Consider the following 15,769-nt stretch of genomic DNA (forward strand, 5'->3'; position numbering starts at 1 on the left):
CTGGCCTACGTATGCTCTTTAAGGCACAATCTGGGATATTTCCTGCTGTTCATTCAATGAGCTGAAACACAGATTGTGGCTTTAAGGCGGGCCAGAATGCAGGGTCGCATAGTTTACTGTTTGTTCAACATACAGTGAAGCTTTTTGTTTTGCTTGGAGAAACAATGCCACTAGAAGATTGCCGCACTCTTGAGGGTTACCACCCAACAAGTGGCTTTCAATGCATGGTAGTACTAATCCTTTATCTTTGATGGACTTTGAGGTCACCATTATTCTTTGCATTTGAGAACCAAGACGGAAGGACAGAGTTAGGCTATTTCATATATATGTTTCTTTAAAAAAGAAGAGATGGAAGCAATTCAACTTCAATTGACCTTCAGTTTGATCTTAGTCTTACTATTTTTGGCCGAAGGCTCAGACTGTAGGAGACACCTGTGAGGTGTCAGTTGCTTGTATTTCAAGTTTACACATTCAGGCTATATGCCCATTTCAAAGTTTTCCCCAACATCCCACAGGCCTACGTCACAGATCTCAGGCCTGAAAGCATAGTGCTGTAAACTTACTGGGTAGTAATGACTAGACTGACTTGTGTACCAGTCTGCTGCACAGCTTGCTATTATGATTCTGGACGCCCAGAACTATAAATAGCCCTACTATTTTGAAGTGTGCCCCAATTTGGAAGGGAGGGGAATGTATAGCCCTGTGAATGCTATGCAGTTGGGCAGTGTGAGGAGAGGAGGGAACACAGACAGGTCCCAGAGAACCCAACCCTCCAACTCTGTTTACAAGGCAATATTTGGCAACCTGAGCCAAAAGAAAAGTATAGATTTCTGCTTTACTTCAATTACTTGGCCCAGAAAGATTAGGTGAAAAGTTTTTAATATTTTCCCATTTCCCACTCACACTGGGATGTAGGCCTATTCAAGAGAATGTGTTAGCAGTTTTCTACTTCCCTGAAGTTTAGGCACTTGTTTAGGACCACATTTTATTTTTAACGTTCAATTTGCTCAAGTATCTATTTTAAACTGTTCTGTTTATGTTATGCATATCATTAGGGTGTTTGTAGTTGATGGAGGCATTTGTATAGATTTTTGACTGAGAGATTTGAGGCCTATATGCAATTTGATACCAGTGTAGGCCTTAATGAAATTATTTGGTGTTCCATTCCTTCATTCAGTCCGCGTTAATGGAAGCAATGAAGTTGACGACACCGTTTGTAAATCTGTGCTAGATTAAGAAGCTTGTAAACCAAGAGAGATTCGATCTTGAATGGAATCACAGCCACTGACCAAGCAGTCAGTGTGTCTGCTAAATACTCTTTAACACCCATCTCTGGTGTTACAGGAGGGGGTTGTCGTTCCGGAGCGACCCACTAGGTGTCATCATCCGGCAACCTTAGGCACCTCCTTACTCACAGTCTGGACTAATCATCATCCTATTGGTGTCACCTGTGTCTATCGGTTCACCTGTGTATTTATGCCCTCACTTCCCTGTGTTCCCTTGCTCAGTTTTCTCTGCTAGTTTCTCTATGTCCAGCAGTACTACTCAGTGTCTGATTGGAGATCTATGTACAGGTACTTGAGAAGTGTTCTCCCTGTTTGTTATTTGTTTCAGTCATAGGTAGTATTTCGTATTTTGGCCGTCAGATGGTCTTTGGAGACTTATTTGCTCCGCCTTTCTTTTATTGTGATAAGTCCATTATTTTGTATTTTGGCTTCGGGACCACCAGTAAAGATCCTTGTTTCACCATCTCTGCCTACTGTATATCCTGCACCGCACCTGGGTCACACCTCACCCCAACCCTTACACTCTGGTCCCAGCCTGGGCCTTAAACCTGGCAGCGACATGCAAAAGAAATGTTGGTTCAGTTTCAATTAGGCTTTACTTTAAATAGCCAGTGCTCATGGTGATCCCAAGCCTGGGCTTTGCCTCTGTTCTGGTGCTAATCACTGCAGGATATTACAACTTTCCCCTCCCAGTGTAAGCATACATGAAGTTCTTACTGTATTGTATGACAATGACCAAGCAAAGCAAGCCATCCCACCACAGTATGACGGTCAATGTGTGGTTGAAATCTAGAACGTAAAGAATCAGCACACTTGGACCAAGCAAGCAATCCCAGAGCCTGCCACAGAAGGACTACTGCATAGTTCCAATATAGCATGTGAAGAATGAATCCCAATGAAATGCACTCAGTCAGCTCTCATCATAATGTCACGGACCAAGTACAGTCCAGTAGCTTTGTTGTTGTTAGTCACTCCATTTCCACCATGTGTTAAGATGACATTAATTGTTATACCGTCACAACATAGTTTTACCGTCACGTACAGTATAGACCTACCGTTGTTCTCTAGCTCAGTGTGACTAGACAAGCAAAGACAACAGAACGAGTTAACTGCAAGAGAAACATGAGCATAGCCTGAGGAATAGACCTCAAACCTCTGACTGCAACCCTCCCTCCCTCCCTGGCATGGAGAAATATAGACTTGAAATCCCACAAGTAGACAGAGGAAATTTGTCTTGTTGAATAAGAGCCCAGTGGAGAAGAAGAACCCCTTACTTTAATAGTTAAGGATAAAAGTTAGCATGCTCTCTCTCTCCGCTCTCACACGGCTGTAATAATTAGGCCTAGCTGTGATTAAGATGTCTATTGTTAAGGCTCTGTTTGAAGTTACATTCTTGGTTCAGGCAAGCTTGAGCAACAATCTCTCTAATTAGTACAGATGGTACAGTAGCAGTGGCACACGGTGTTCTGAAGTCCCCAGCCTTTCTAGTTGATCTATGCTTTGGGGCTAATTGCTCCGTTAAGGTCACAGGTAATCATATTTCACTATTCTGTGGAATGAGTAAAATCAAAGGCCCTTTTAACCCCCCCCCCCCTTCACGGAATGACTTTGATTCTGAAAAGGAATGATTAAACATAGGTGTATGTTTTTTGTCAATATGTCCAATAATGCCAAGTCACCCCCAAGGCACGTGACATGAGAACATAAGAACTTGAGTTCCACACTAGAATGTTCTGATTTTATTCATGGAGGAAAGCCCTTCCAGCCATATCTCACAGCAAAGAGTGTTTATCACACATATGTATACCTTTTGTGCCTCTCCTCTCAGACCAGCTCTATGATGAGGGCTTTACTGTTAAGTGTCATAGGCGAGGGGCAAGAGTTCAATGTGTCTTGTGTTCTCAAGATCACCCGTACAGTACAGAATGAATTGTGAGTGCTTGTTATAAACAATGTGACAGTAAATGAACCTTGGCTCTTACATCGGTGGGGCAACACACACAGACCGGGACTGAGACACACATAGCAGTACAAAGCGCGGTGTGTACACACAGAGGACACACACCGCACACACACACACTAATTACAAGTGAGCCCATTCAGTGGTTCTATTGATCCAAGTGCCAAGCTCTTTATTGTAGATATATTCATGAGTGGATCATTATGCTGTGCTTTCTCAACAAATTGGAAACGATGACAGTTGCTCAGGACTTTGAATGTCATTTATGTCCAATCAGCTTTTTCTATTTTGGGGATAATTCATATTTTATTATCAGGTCTGGCGGGCTGTAATGCTGAAAAGACAGTTGTTTAACTTGGAGGAACTGTTGTAAACTATAAAATCATTGTTTGGGCTACAACAATATTTTAATTGAAATGTTTGCCTAGCTGAAGTTTGCTTGACTACTCAAGATGGCGATGAAGAATGTCCAAGAAAACGCTCTGTACTTTCCCACATCAGGCCTTATCTCTGCTACCTCACCCTACCAAGTCTGTTTCACTAGGTTTTTCTATGTAAGTCAGAACCCCAGGAGAAGATTTTGCTTCCTTTGTTTTTCAATCACAGAGAGAGGCAGCATGAGGAAAGAAGCTCATGGAATCTACCCACTACTTTTCTGTGGCGAGGGCCTCCACGATCCAGTGGAACAGGCATCTTTTCAGAGGAACTCAAACTGTTCAGTCAGTTCCACTCAGCATCAAGGCCTGGGCCTGCCTGGCTCTAGTTCTCTATCTGATGAGAGTGGAAGGCAGCACTGGTGCTGAATGAAAATGCTGTGCTACTGTATTTCCCCTGTTGATAAATTGACAGCAGATACCTACTAACAAAAGGAGGGCTCTCTCTCTCTCTCTATCTCTCTCTCTCGTGGCTCTGACGATGGTCCACATGATCTATGGCCACCATGACATCATTCAGGGGGCTGCCTCTTCTTTTGTTGTGGAGCAGGAATGAATATGAGTGGTGTTGCTGCTGCCTGTGACACTTGCAGCCAGCTTCTACTTTCTTATGTAATCAGGCAGGGTCAGGGGGCGGGAAATAGCACTGTAAAAGTGGCAGGCAGCCTGAAAATCCTTAGAATTCCTGAAAATAGTCCATGACTACATGGCATGGGACAGTCTAGACTTACTGCAATTCCAAAGACTTGTATTTCTGAAATATCATCAAGAGGGTCTCACTCAGAGCCATCTACATTGAGTGTACAAAACATTCACTGCTCTTTCCACGACAGACTGACCAGGTGAATCCAGGTGAAAGCTATGATCCCTTATTGATGTCACTTGTTAAATCCACTTCAATCAGTGTAGATGAAGGGGAGGAGACAGGTTAAAGAAGGATTTTTAAGCCTTGCGACAATTGAGACATGGATTTAACAGCTAACAGATTTAAGTGCCTTTGACCCGGGGTATGCTGCCCTACCAAGCAAAAAGGCAGTAACTGCTCATAGCATGGAACTGAGAAAAATGGCTTTTATTTACAGTGGGGGAAAAAAGTATTTAGTCAGCCACCAATTGTGCAAGTTCTCCCACTTAAAAAGATGAGAGAGGCCTGTAATTTTCATCATAGGTACACGTCAACTATGACAGACAAAATGAGAGAGAAAAAATCCAGAAAATCACATTGTAGGATTTTTTATGAATTTATTAGCAAATTATGGTGGAAAATAAGTATTTGGTCAATAACAAAAGTTTCTCAATACTTTGTTATATACCCTTTGTTGGCAATGACACAGGTCAAACGTTTTCTGTAAGTCTTCACAAGGTTTTCACACACTGTTGCTGGTATTTTGGCCCATTCCTCCATGCAGATCTCCTCTAGAGCAGTGATGTTTTGGGGCTGTCGCTGGGCAACACGGACTTTCAACTCCCTCCAAAGATTTGCTATGGGGTTGAGATCTGGAGACTGGCTAGGCCACTGCAGGACCTTGAAATGCTTCTTACGAAGCCACTCCTTCGTTGCCCGGGCGGTGTGTTTGGGATCATTGTCATGCTGAAAGACCCAGCCACGTTTCATCTTCAATGCCCTTGCTGATGAAAGGAGGTTTTCACTCAAAATCTCACGATACATGGCCCCATTCATTATTTCCTTTACACGGATCAGTCGTCCTGGTCCCTTTGCAGAAAAACAGCCCCAAAGCATGATGCTTCCACCCCCATGCTTCACAGTAAGTATGGTGTTCTTTGGATGCAACTCAGCATTCTTTGTCCTCCAAACACGACGAGTTGAGTTTTTACCAAAAAGTTATATTTTGGTTTCATCTGACCATATGACATTCTCCCAATCCTCTTCTGGATCATCCAAATGCACTCTAGCAAAATTCAGACGGGCCTGGACATGTACTGGCTTAAGCAGGGGGACACATCTCGCACTGCAAGATTTTTGTCCCTGGCGGCGTAGTGTGTTACTGATGGTAGGCTTTGTTACTTTGGTCCCAGCTCTCTGCAGGTCATTCACTAGGTCCCCCGTGTGGTTCTGGGATTTTTGCTCACCGTTCTTGTGATCATTTTGACCCCACGGGGTGAGATCTTGCGTGGAGCCCCAGATCGAGGGAGATTATCAGTGGTCTTGTATGTCTTCCATTTCCTAATAATTGCTCCCACAGTTGATTCCTTCAAACCAAGCTGCTTACCTATTGCAGATTCAGTCTTCCCAGCCTGGTGCAGGTCTACAATTTTGTTTCTGGTGTCCTTTGACAGCTCTTTGGTCTTGGCCATAGTGGAGTTTGGAGTGTGACTGTTTGAGGTTGTGGACAGGTGTCTTTTATACTGATAACAAGTTCAAACAGGTGCCATTAATACAGGTAACGAGTGGAGGACAGAGGAGCCTCTTAAAGAATAAGTTACAGGTCTGTGAGAGCCAGAAATCTTGCTTGTTTGTAGGTGACCAAATACTTATTTTCCACCATAATTTGCAAATAAATTCATTAAAAATCCTACAATGTGATTTGTCTGTCATAGTTGACGTGTACCTATGATGAAAATTACAGGCCTCTCTCATCTTTTTAAGTGGGAGAACTTGCACAATTGGTGGCTGACTAAATACTTTTTTTCCCCCACTGTACCTTGGTTTCACAGTAACCTTATGTTACTGCTAACATTACCCCCATGTTCTCCAAAACATAATACAATAGAGGCAGGATACTTGTCCACATGATTAAGCATGTATTTAATGTAGCAAAAATGACATTAACTCATTTTTGACCAAATGAGCAGTTACTGTCTTTTTGCTTGGTAGGGCAGTATGGTAGTTGGTGCCAGGCGCACCGGTTGGAGTGTGTCAAGAAATGCATTGCTGTTGGGTTTTTCATGCTCAACAGTTTCCTTTGTGTATCAAGAATGGCCCACCACCCAAAGGACATCCAGCCAGCTTGACACAACTGTGGGAAGCATTGGCGTCAACATGGGCCAGCATCCCTGTGGAATGCTTTCAACACCTTGTAGTCCATACCCCGACGAATTGAGGCTGTTCTGAGGGCAAAAGGGGGTTCAACTCAATATTAGGAAGGTGTTCCTAATGTTTTGTCCACTCAGTGTATATGTCCAAACTCGCTAAATCTATGGTTCTGGTCTTACTGTACATGTATACAAAAGTATTGTAAGGTAATTGTGGTTTGAGTTGGGGGGGGAAACTCCAAAAAGGCATTCAGCTTCATTCAGTGAGAAAGTGTGCTAGGCCTAAGCCTGCAGACGACTCTGTCAAGTATAGGGCCTTTATTTCGGGGGAAATGTTTACAAGTGTTTGTATTTGTAGGTGTAGGCTACCAAGAGGTTAATAGGATACTGACTTTAAGATGTTCAAATAGACCAAAGGTCCAACTTGTTTTTGAACTTTCTCCTGTCTTGACCCAGGGATTGGATGAGGCTTTAGCTACATGTCAACACACACAGGAAGCACCAGCAAAGTACTGGCTGAAGGGCTTGGAATAACAGCATCGTTGTGTCAGTTGCTGTTTCTGTTTCTCATAAGTTTTGAAATGTGACCTTGTCTGACTGTCAGAGTGGTTGCAACAAAATACTACATGATCTGATCTGCACCTCCTTTTTCCTTTTGTATCTGTTTTCAAATGGGTTGGAGCGATCAACACCACCAGCTAGGCCGGGTGATAAAGGTGGTCAGTTGTAGTCTATAAACCTCTTCAGAATGATTAAAAAAGCAACATAAAAAACCTTTATTTTGGAGTGCGGACGTTCACTATAGGTTTAATTTCTATCCACACACCACATGAGTACAGTGGTTTCAACTTAGAACGTTTTACCAACCATACCATAGCCTTTAACTAAGACCTGAGAGTTGTTAGCTGCTAGAAGCTGTTTACTGTTTAGGCTAGTGTTTACTGACTTGTAGATCTATGTGGGTTAAGATGTGCTCTGTGCTATATTAGTCTCCACTGTTTGAGACTTCCTTTTCCTTCTGAAGCATTTTAGTTTAATTAACGTCCATCATGAAGATACACACTGAAGAAGGATGTTAACCCGAAACGTCTGTGTATGCTATCCTTGATGCAGTAAAAATAGTTGTAAAAAATAATCAAAAACTGAAGTAAGCTTTATGCAACAAATGTTTTATTGCGGACCCATTAGCAACATTTTTACATATGTAGTTTAATTAATCTCTCCTGTTTTCTTCTACAGGTTCTTGCATCATCTATCAAAAGTGAATGTGAAATCCCAAAGAACAGAGATTGAGAAATAGCTCCATAACATGGCTGTAGCCGGATGTCCAGATTATTTTCTACACCATCCAAATTATCAGGTAAATAATACATATCTTTTACTAGATGTTTTGTACCATCTATATTTCAGTACATTGACCTTTTTTTCTTTGGTCTTGAGTGTTCATTTGTAGATTTCAAATGTTTTAATATGTCAGAGATATCAATTAATTTGGAATAGCAATTACGAATGTTACAATTACTCTCATTTACTACGTGATGTTTTATGTTAAAACTATTGGCTTAGACCATAGCTAACCTCACCATCTAGTTTCAAATATGATTAGCTTTCTTTCAGTAACTTTGAGTGTTTGCTTGAGCCTAGCTGCAGTGCCAGTTGGGCGGGGTTTTCACCTTTGTGAGTATTCCATTGGTACTTTTTCACAAGGCAAGTTCAAGCAAGCATAGCTAAAGTGTTAAAAGGATTTCAAATACTATCTGAACCCAGGTCTGCCATATTTTATAAGCCCTTTATTAGCTGTGGTAATATTATAGTGTTTGCTGAAGCGGCACCATTTGGGATTTGGAACTCATATTTACACAGGTCATAAACGTGAAAAAAGAAAAGAAAACACTCTATATGCATCTAACATATGGAACTGTTTATAAAACTATACATGGAGTGGTTAGGAAAAGACTGTTTAAACACTCCCAGGACCCCTGCTATAAGCCCTCCCTCACCCCAGAGCCAGAGCTGAGGGAAGACAGGGGAGAGAGAGGTAAAAACCAGAGCCCCACTCTCTCAGCTGGGCTGTAGCAAAAAAAACTTGCTGTGAATGTACCTGTCATGGCCAATAGATTTAGGGGCAGAGCATGAATGAAAACAGAAGAGCCAATGAATGGCAGTGGCATGGATGCACATTCCTTTGGGCTGAATACATTGATGGTGATTCACATGGTGCATGGCCCAGCATGGGGAATCTGGACTCGACGTAAGACCGTCAGCGGTGGCCTCAATCAACGGATTAACCGGATTGTTTTGAGGGGCTTTTTTGTATTTTATTTTACGTTGTTTGTTTCCACATGCAGCAGTTCAGTGGGAAATAGGCTATCAATCAGCCTGGTCACTCGCCCTGTAGGGGAGAGTTCGACCCATCCAGCCCTAAAGGGCTATTTAGGAAGCCTGTGCTGTGGGGATTTTAGCATGTCATCCACCACCCAGCCTCTCCCTTGGCCTTTCACTGTGGTTAAGGCTAAAGAATAGGATATGTCCACTTTTCTAGTATAAGACACACTCGTTTAGTCATGCAGCTAAACTGCTGAACACAAAGTATCTCAACTAGTTTAACAGTTCCTAGAAGTAGCTAGCCTATGCATCTGATCTCTTCCCCGACGGGCTCATTTACATTGTCAGTTTTTTAATTGGTAAATAATGGGCAGAAACAGCCTCTTTATCCTGGGGTTATATAACTAGTAAATGTTATGGGATTCTGGGCTCAGCTCCAAGGCGGTGTTGGAGAGGGAGTGAGAGAGAGCTGGGTAAGCTGACTGGAGGTTTGCCACAGCACTCCAAGGAAAGCTTACCAACTTAATTACTGTATTGAGTAGGACTATTGAACTGGATTTTATATGGATGGAAATGTCTCAGTTTCTTTGTACTTTCAATTAGAGCTGGGGGATATGGACCAAAATCCATATCGCAATAAATTGCCTGAATTGATGCGATAATGATAAATAGAACTATACGTTTATAAAAATTGTTTTATGATCCTTTAAACTACCGGTACTACTACTAGTTTGATGGCAGTTGTCCCATTAACAATCACCCATATTAGCAAACGTATTTCATTTCAAACTTTACATTTCTTTAGTATAGGCTACTTATAGTAATGAACGATATCAGCAAAAGTGATCGATAATTTTCGGTTTATCGTCCCAGCTCTACTTTCAATTAAACACTGTGTGAAAGGTCAGGTGTTTGTAGTCCTGTTATGAGTTTGTGCTTATGGTCTGGGATGCCGGTGGGATGCCAGTGAAAGATAATTGTATCTTCTGAGTCGTGTTCATTAGTCACCAAACAGAAGAAAATGTCTGAAACAGGGAGGGTCTTGACACAAACTTTAAATTTTTTGTTTCAAAAGGTTTTTAAGCATTTTACGTTGCGTGCCCTAATGAATAGAAGTCTGGTTTTTCTTTGTTTGGTAGATCTGGAAGGTCGCATCATGTTTCCGTGTTGGGTCAGTCAGTGATGGATCGATAGACTTCTGTCATCAAAGATGGTACAGTATATAATAGTGCAGTACATACAGTGGGGTCTGAAATCATTGACACCCTTGATAAAGATGAGCAAAAATGACTGTATAAAATAAATAATTCAAATACTGAACTATATTGTATGGGGAAATTATTTTATACTAATACAATTGCTCAAATAACAAGATTTTGTTTAACAAGTAATAATATTTTTTTCTCAAATAGGTAGTGGTCAAAATTATTGACACCCCTAAAGATTCTTATAAATAATGTAGTTAAAAGTGTAGTATTTGGTCCCATATTCCTAGCACGCAATGACTACATCAAGCTTGTCTCTTTACAAACTTGTTGGATGCATTTGCAGTTTGTTTTAGTTGTGTTTCAGATTATTTTGTGGCCAATACAAATTAATGGTAAGTAATGTATTGTTTCATTTTGGAGTCACTTTTATTGTAAATAAGAATATAATATGTTTCTAAACACTTCTACATTAATGTGGATGCTACCATGATTACGGATAATCCTGAATTAATTGTGAATAATGATGGGTGAGAAAGTTAGAGGGTCAAAGATCACAAGCTTGATGTAGTCATTGCGTGCTTGGAATATGGGACCAAATACTACACTTTTGACTACATTATTTGTAAGAATCTTTAGCAGTGTCAATAATTTTGCCCCCTACCTTAAAAAAATGGATTACTTGTTAAACAAAATCTCTTTCTCTGAGCAATTGAATTAGTATAAAATAGTAAAATGTCCCCATTTGTTTTAGCGTACAATGTAGCTCAGTATTTTAATTATTTATTTGATACAGTCATTTTTGCTCATCTTTATCAAGGGTGTCAATCATTTCAGACCCCACTGTAATTGTTGTAGGCCTACGTGTAGGGTTAAGTTTAATTTGTATCTTTAGTAGTTAATGGACACATGGATTGCGTTCTCGCTCTTGGTTTGCTTCTAATGGGTCTTTGGGTCAAAGTGTCTGTCGAATTAACTTTATTGATCCCCAGAGGGGTAACTGGGTTTGCCACCAGCGGCAGACATACAAAGACTGTGAGACAGTTACGTGAAGGTTCACTGGCGGTGCAAGACATTTTTCACTGGTGTAGCTTTTTAAAGAAAGGACTGTCCAGCCAGCGATCCCAGTTGATTGGTCTTTATTCTGACGATAGACACAAGGAACCACATTAGATGTGCAGGACAACAGTATGTTGATGGCTGTAGATTTGTGATTCGTCGCTTGTATGTCAATATCAGACTGGGCATTTTGTAATCTAACATCATAACAATGAGTTTTTTTAAACAAAATATAATACATGTAACCCTGACGATAAACACAAGGAAGCACATGATGTGCAGGAAAACAGTATGTTGATGGCTGTAGATTCGTGATTTGTCTGTTAGTATGGAAATAACTGAATTAGCAGGGAGCTAATGCGACCATTACAATTAGAGCATGCTAGCTAACTCGCTCTTACAGCAATAACATACAAAAGCACATCCCAGGATGCCCCAATATCTAACAGGTACCGTACACATATTTATACATCAAAACATGTACATAGTGAACTCGTACACATTGTAAATATGAAAATAGAATACAGTATTTCAGAACGTGACCTACCACTTGCATGTCAATATCAGACTGGGAAGAATTGACGTTCGCAATCTCCCCCTATCTGCAAGCGTAATCAATGGTATAGCACGTTATTGATATGCACATTCAACCAACCAATAGGAATACATAAACATTGAATACATACTTCTGCAGTGTCAAGTGGAAACATAACCAACCCTGTTACACAAGCAAAATACACTTGACTTCAATACATCCTCAAAAACGTTCATAATGTTACCTGAGAAGATCCTCCATATGAGGGTATACATTCCATAGCCTACTATTATTGTAGCCAGGCTGCCTTGCTAGCTACTAGCTAATTTTTACAACTTTGCAACAAGTCAAGTGCAACAATTTTGAAACTGTCTGTGTCTGTTGGTCACTAGTTCTCCATGGTAATCTCTCTGCTCTTGTCCGCCTGTAACCTCTGTCCTAGTGAACAGCCCTACCTGGTCTCTCAAAAGGTGAAATGCTTTTACAATGCTTTTACAGGTTGAGGAGCTTAATAGGATAGTAGAAACAAGATCATAGGTCAGTCACAGCCTAATCCAGCCTTCCAGGAATCTAAACTCAAACCATCTCCTGTGCATGAGGTGCTTTGAGGGTGCTTCTCACCGTTAATGGTGCTACAGAGTTCAAAGCCACGAAGCCGCAGAGCCGCTCGGACTATTGTAACATACAGTATGTTCGCAACTCGAAAACAGCCAATGCAATGAGGTTCGTAAATATGTAATAATGTGGACTTAGTATTGAGCTCAACAGTCTGTGTTATATAGTATTGTGGTTAGTTTAATGTTTTAGTGTACTGAATAGACTAGGCATATTTCTTGGAAATAGGGGTTGGCCTACTTGCTAAAGTAGTTTCCATTTGTCAAGATGGTTAACTGTTTCAATTTATACTGACTGTAAAATATAAATATGATTCCGTGAAGGCCTAAACTCTAAAGAAAATAAGTGACATTTAAATATGCACTATGCAGAAATCGCTCAGCCATTTCCTGGTTGCTACAAAGGGTAACACTTTACTTGACACCCAGCATCATAACACGTTATGACACGGTCATAACCATGTCATAATATGTCATAACAGCTGACATAACTTGTTATAATATGGTCATAACACTGTCATGACACATATATTTAGACCTGTTGTGATATATATTGTGTTATTTTATGGCTGGTTATGATGCCTACATAAGAGTGTAAAAACCTACCACAGTAGTTATTTTATGGCTGGTTATGACACCTACAAAAGAGTGTCAAAACCTACCACACAAGGCAAAACATTCCATTACACCATAACCTACGTGTCAACAGTATGTTTATATTATATATATATTTTTATTGACCATGTTAAATTAGCATTGTAATTGCGCACACATTGATGTCAGGCATGCACCTACCGCAATGCTCTGTTGCTGATGACTGGGATGAATGCAGGAGCAGGACAAGACACCCTCTTTTTGACTGATGACTGATATAAGGGCATGTACTGTACGTGATAGGCCTATCTGGCATTATGATGGTCATAATGCTTCCCGACAGTGTCATAAAGTGTATTTTCTTAGTCGAACTAAAGTGACACAGGATGGTCATAATGCTTCTCGACAGTGTCATAAAGTGTATTTTCTTAGTCCAAGTAAAGTGACACAGGATGGTCATAATGCTTCCCGACAGTGTCATAAAGTGTATTTTCTTAGTCGAACTCAAGTGACACAGGATGGTCATAATGCTTTTCGACAGTGTCATAAAGTGTATTTTCTTAGTCCAAGTAAAGTGACACAGGATGGTCATAATGCTTCCCAACAGTGTCATAAAGTGTATTTTCTTAGTCGAACTAAAGTGACACAGGATGGTCATAATGCTTCTCGACAGTGTCATAAAGTGTATTTTCTTAGTCGAACTAAAGTGACACAGGATGGTCATAATGCTTCTCGACAGTGTCATAAAGTGTATTTTCTTAGTCCAAGTAAAGTGACACAGGATGGTCATAATGCTTCCCGACAGTGTCATAAAGTGTATTTTCTTAGTCCAAGTAAAGTGACACAGGATGGTCATAATGCTTCTCGACAGTGTCATAAAGTGTATTTTCTTAGTCCAAGTAAAGTGACACAGGATGGTCATAATGCTTCCCGACAGTGTCATAAAGTGTATTTTCTTAGTCGAACTAAAGTGACACAGGATGGTCATAATGCTTCTCGACAGTGTCATAAAGTATATTTTCTTAGTCCAAGTAAAGTGACACAGGATGGTCATAATGCTTCATGACAGTGTTATTTAAAATATGATGAAAAAATCAACAACAACAAAGGATTTAAGAAACAAACTTTCAAACGAAAGGAAACTTCGTGGCAGGGAAAAAACTAATTATTACGTAGGTGTCATAACCAGCCATAAAATAATGCGATATATGTAAAAACAGGTGTAAATATATAGGTCATGACAGTGTTATGACCATGTTATGACAGGCTATGACAAGTTATGTCAGTTGTTATGACATGGTTATGACCATGTCATAACGTGTTATGACACTGGGTGTCAAGTAAAGTATTACCAAAATTGTAATAGTTCGCCTAATTTCAGTTTATGTGACCAAACAAGCAAGTATAGTGTAAAGAATCATTGTACCATCTAAACTGCTGTGAAATATATTTTCCATAACCCAAAATATTGTATTTTTAGCTATTTGAAGCTGGTGTACAAAACTAAAGTAAAGCAAGGGAAGCATAGAAATAGTGCACATAGAACAGATCTGCCGCTTCTTAGACTTGCTTTCAATGAGAATGATAGATCTATAACTCATATTTCTATGTGAATTTTGTCGGGTCGCCCAAAAAGTGACATACGGAAAGTATTCAGACTCCTTGACTTTTTCCACATTTTGTTACGTTACAGCAATCTACACACAATACCCCATAATGACAAAGCGAAAACAGGTTTTTAGACATTTTTGCATATGTATAAAAAAAAAATACAAACTGAAATAACTTATTTACATACGTATTCAGCATTGAAGGTCCCCAAGAACACAGTGGCCTCCATTATTCTTAAATGGAAGAAGTTTGGAACCACCAAGACTCTTCCTAGAGCTGGCCACCTGGCCAAACTGAGCAATCAGGGGAGAAGGGCCTTGGTCAGGGAGGTGACCAAGAACCCGAAGGTCACTCTGACAGAGCAGAGTTCCTCTGTGGAGATGGGAGAACCTTCCAGAAGGACAACCATCTCTGCAGCACTAATCAGGCCTTTATGGTAGAGTGGCCAGACGGAAGCCACACCTCAGTAAAAGGCACATGACAGCCCGCTTGGAGTTTGCCAAAAGACACCTAAAGACTTTCAGACCGTGAGAAACAAGATTCTCTGGTCTGATGAAACAAAGATTGAACTCTTTGGCCTGAATGCCAAGCGTCACATCTGGAGGAAACTTGGCACCCTTCCTACGGTGAAGCATGGTGGTGGCAGCATCATGCTGTGGGGATGTTTTTCAGCGGCAGGGACTGGGAGACTAGTCAGGATCGAGGAAAAGATGAACGAAAACAAAGTACAGAGAGATCCTTGATGAAAACCTGCTCCAGAGCGCTCAAGACGTCAGACTGGGGCGAACGTACACCTTCCAACAGGACAACGACCCTAAGCACACAGCCAAGATAACGTAGGAGTGGCTTCAGGGCAGTCTCTGAATGTCCTTGAGTGGTCCAGCCAGAGCCCAGACTTGAACCCAATCGAACATCTCTGGAGAGACCTGAAAATAGCTGTGCAGCGACACTCCCCATCGAACCTGACAGCTTGAGAGGATCTGCAGAAACTCCCCAAATTTAGGTGTGCCAAGCTTGTAGGGTCATACCCAAGAAGACTCGAGGCTGTAATTGCTGCCAAATGTGCTTCTACAGAAGTACTGAGTAAAGGGTCTGACTACTTATGTAAATGTGATATTTCTGTTTTTTATTTGTAATACATTTGCAAAAAAA

At 40.8% G+C, this 15,769-nt stretch overlaps 1 protein-coding gene across 2 annotated transcripts in view; it reads left to right on the forward strand.

Moving 5' to 3' along the window:
* The window catches only part of LOC311116508 (growth factor receptor-bound protein 10-like), an 85,026-nt gene that overhangs the window by 14,080 nt on the left and 55,177 nt on the right, over window positions 1-15,769 (forward strand). For both annotated transcript variants that reach the window (XM_084157423.1, XM_084157422.1), the window contains exons 2-3: window positions 7,914-8,034; window positions 10,139-10,212. In XM_084157423.1, the coding sequence (XP_084013549.1) occupies window positions 10,210-10,212 (3 nt within the window). In that variant the 5' untranslated portion in view covers window positions 7,914-8,034; window positions 10,139-10,209. The remainder of the gene's footprint in view (window positions 1-7,913; window positions 8,035-10,138; window positions 10,213-15,769) is intronic.

This window comes from Coregonus lavaretus (genome assembly GCF_964263955.1).
Source record: "Coregonus lavaretus genome assembly, chromosome: 3".
In the NCBI taxonomy this organism is placed as follows: Eukaryota; Metazoa; Chordata; class Actinopteri; order Salmoniformes; family Salmonidae; genus Coregonus; species Coregonus lavaretus.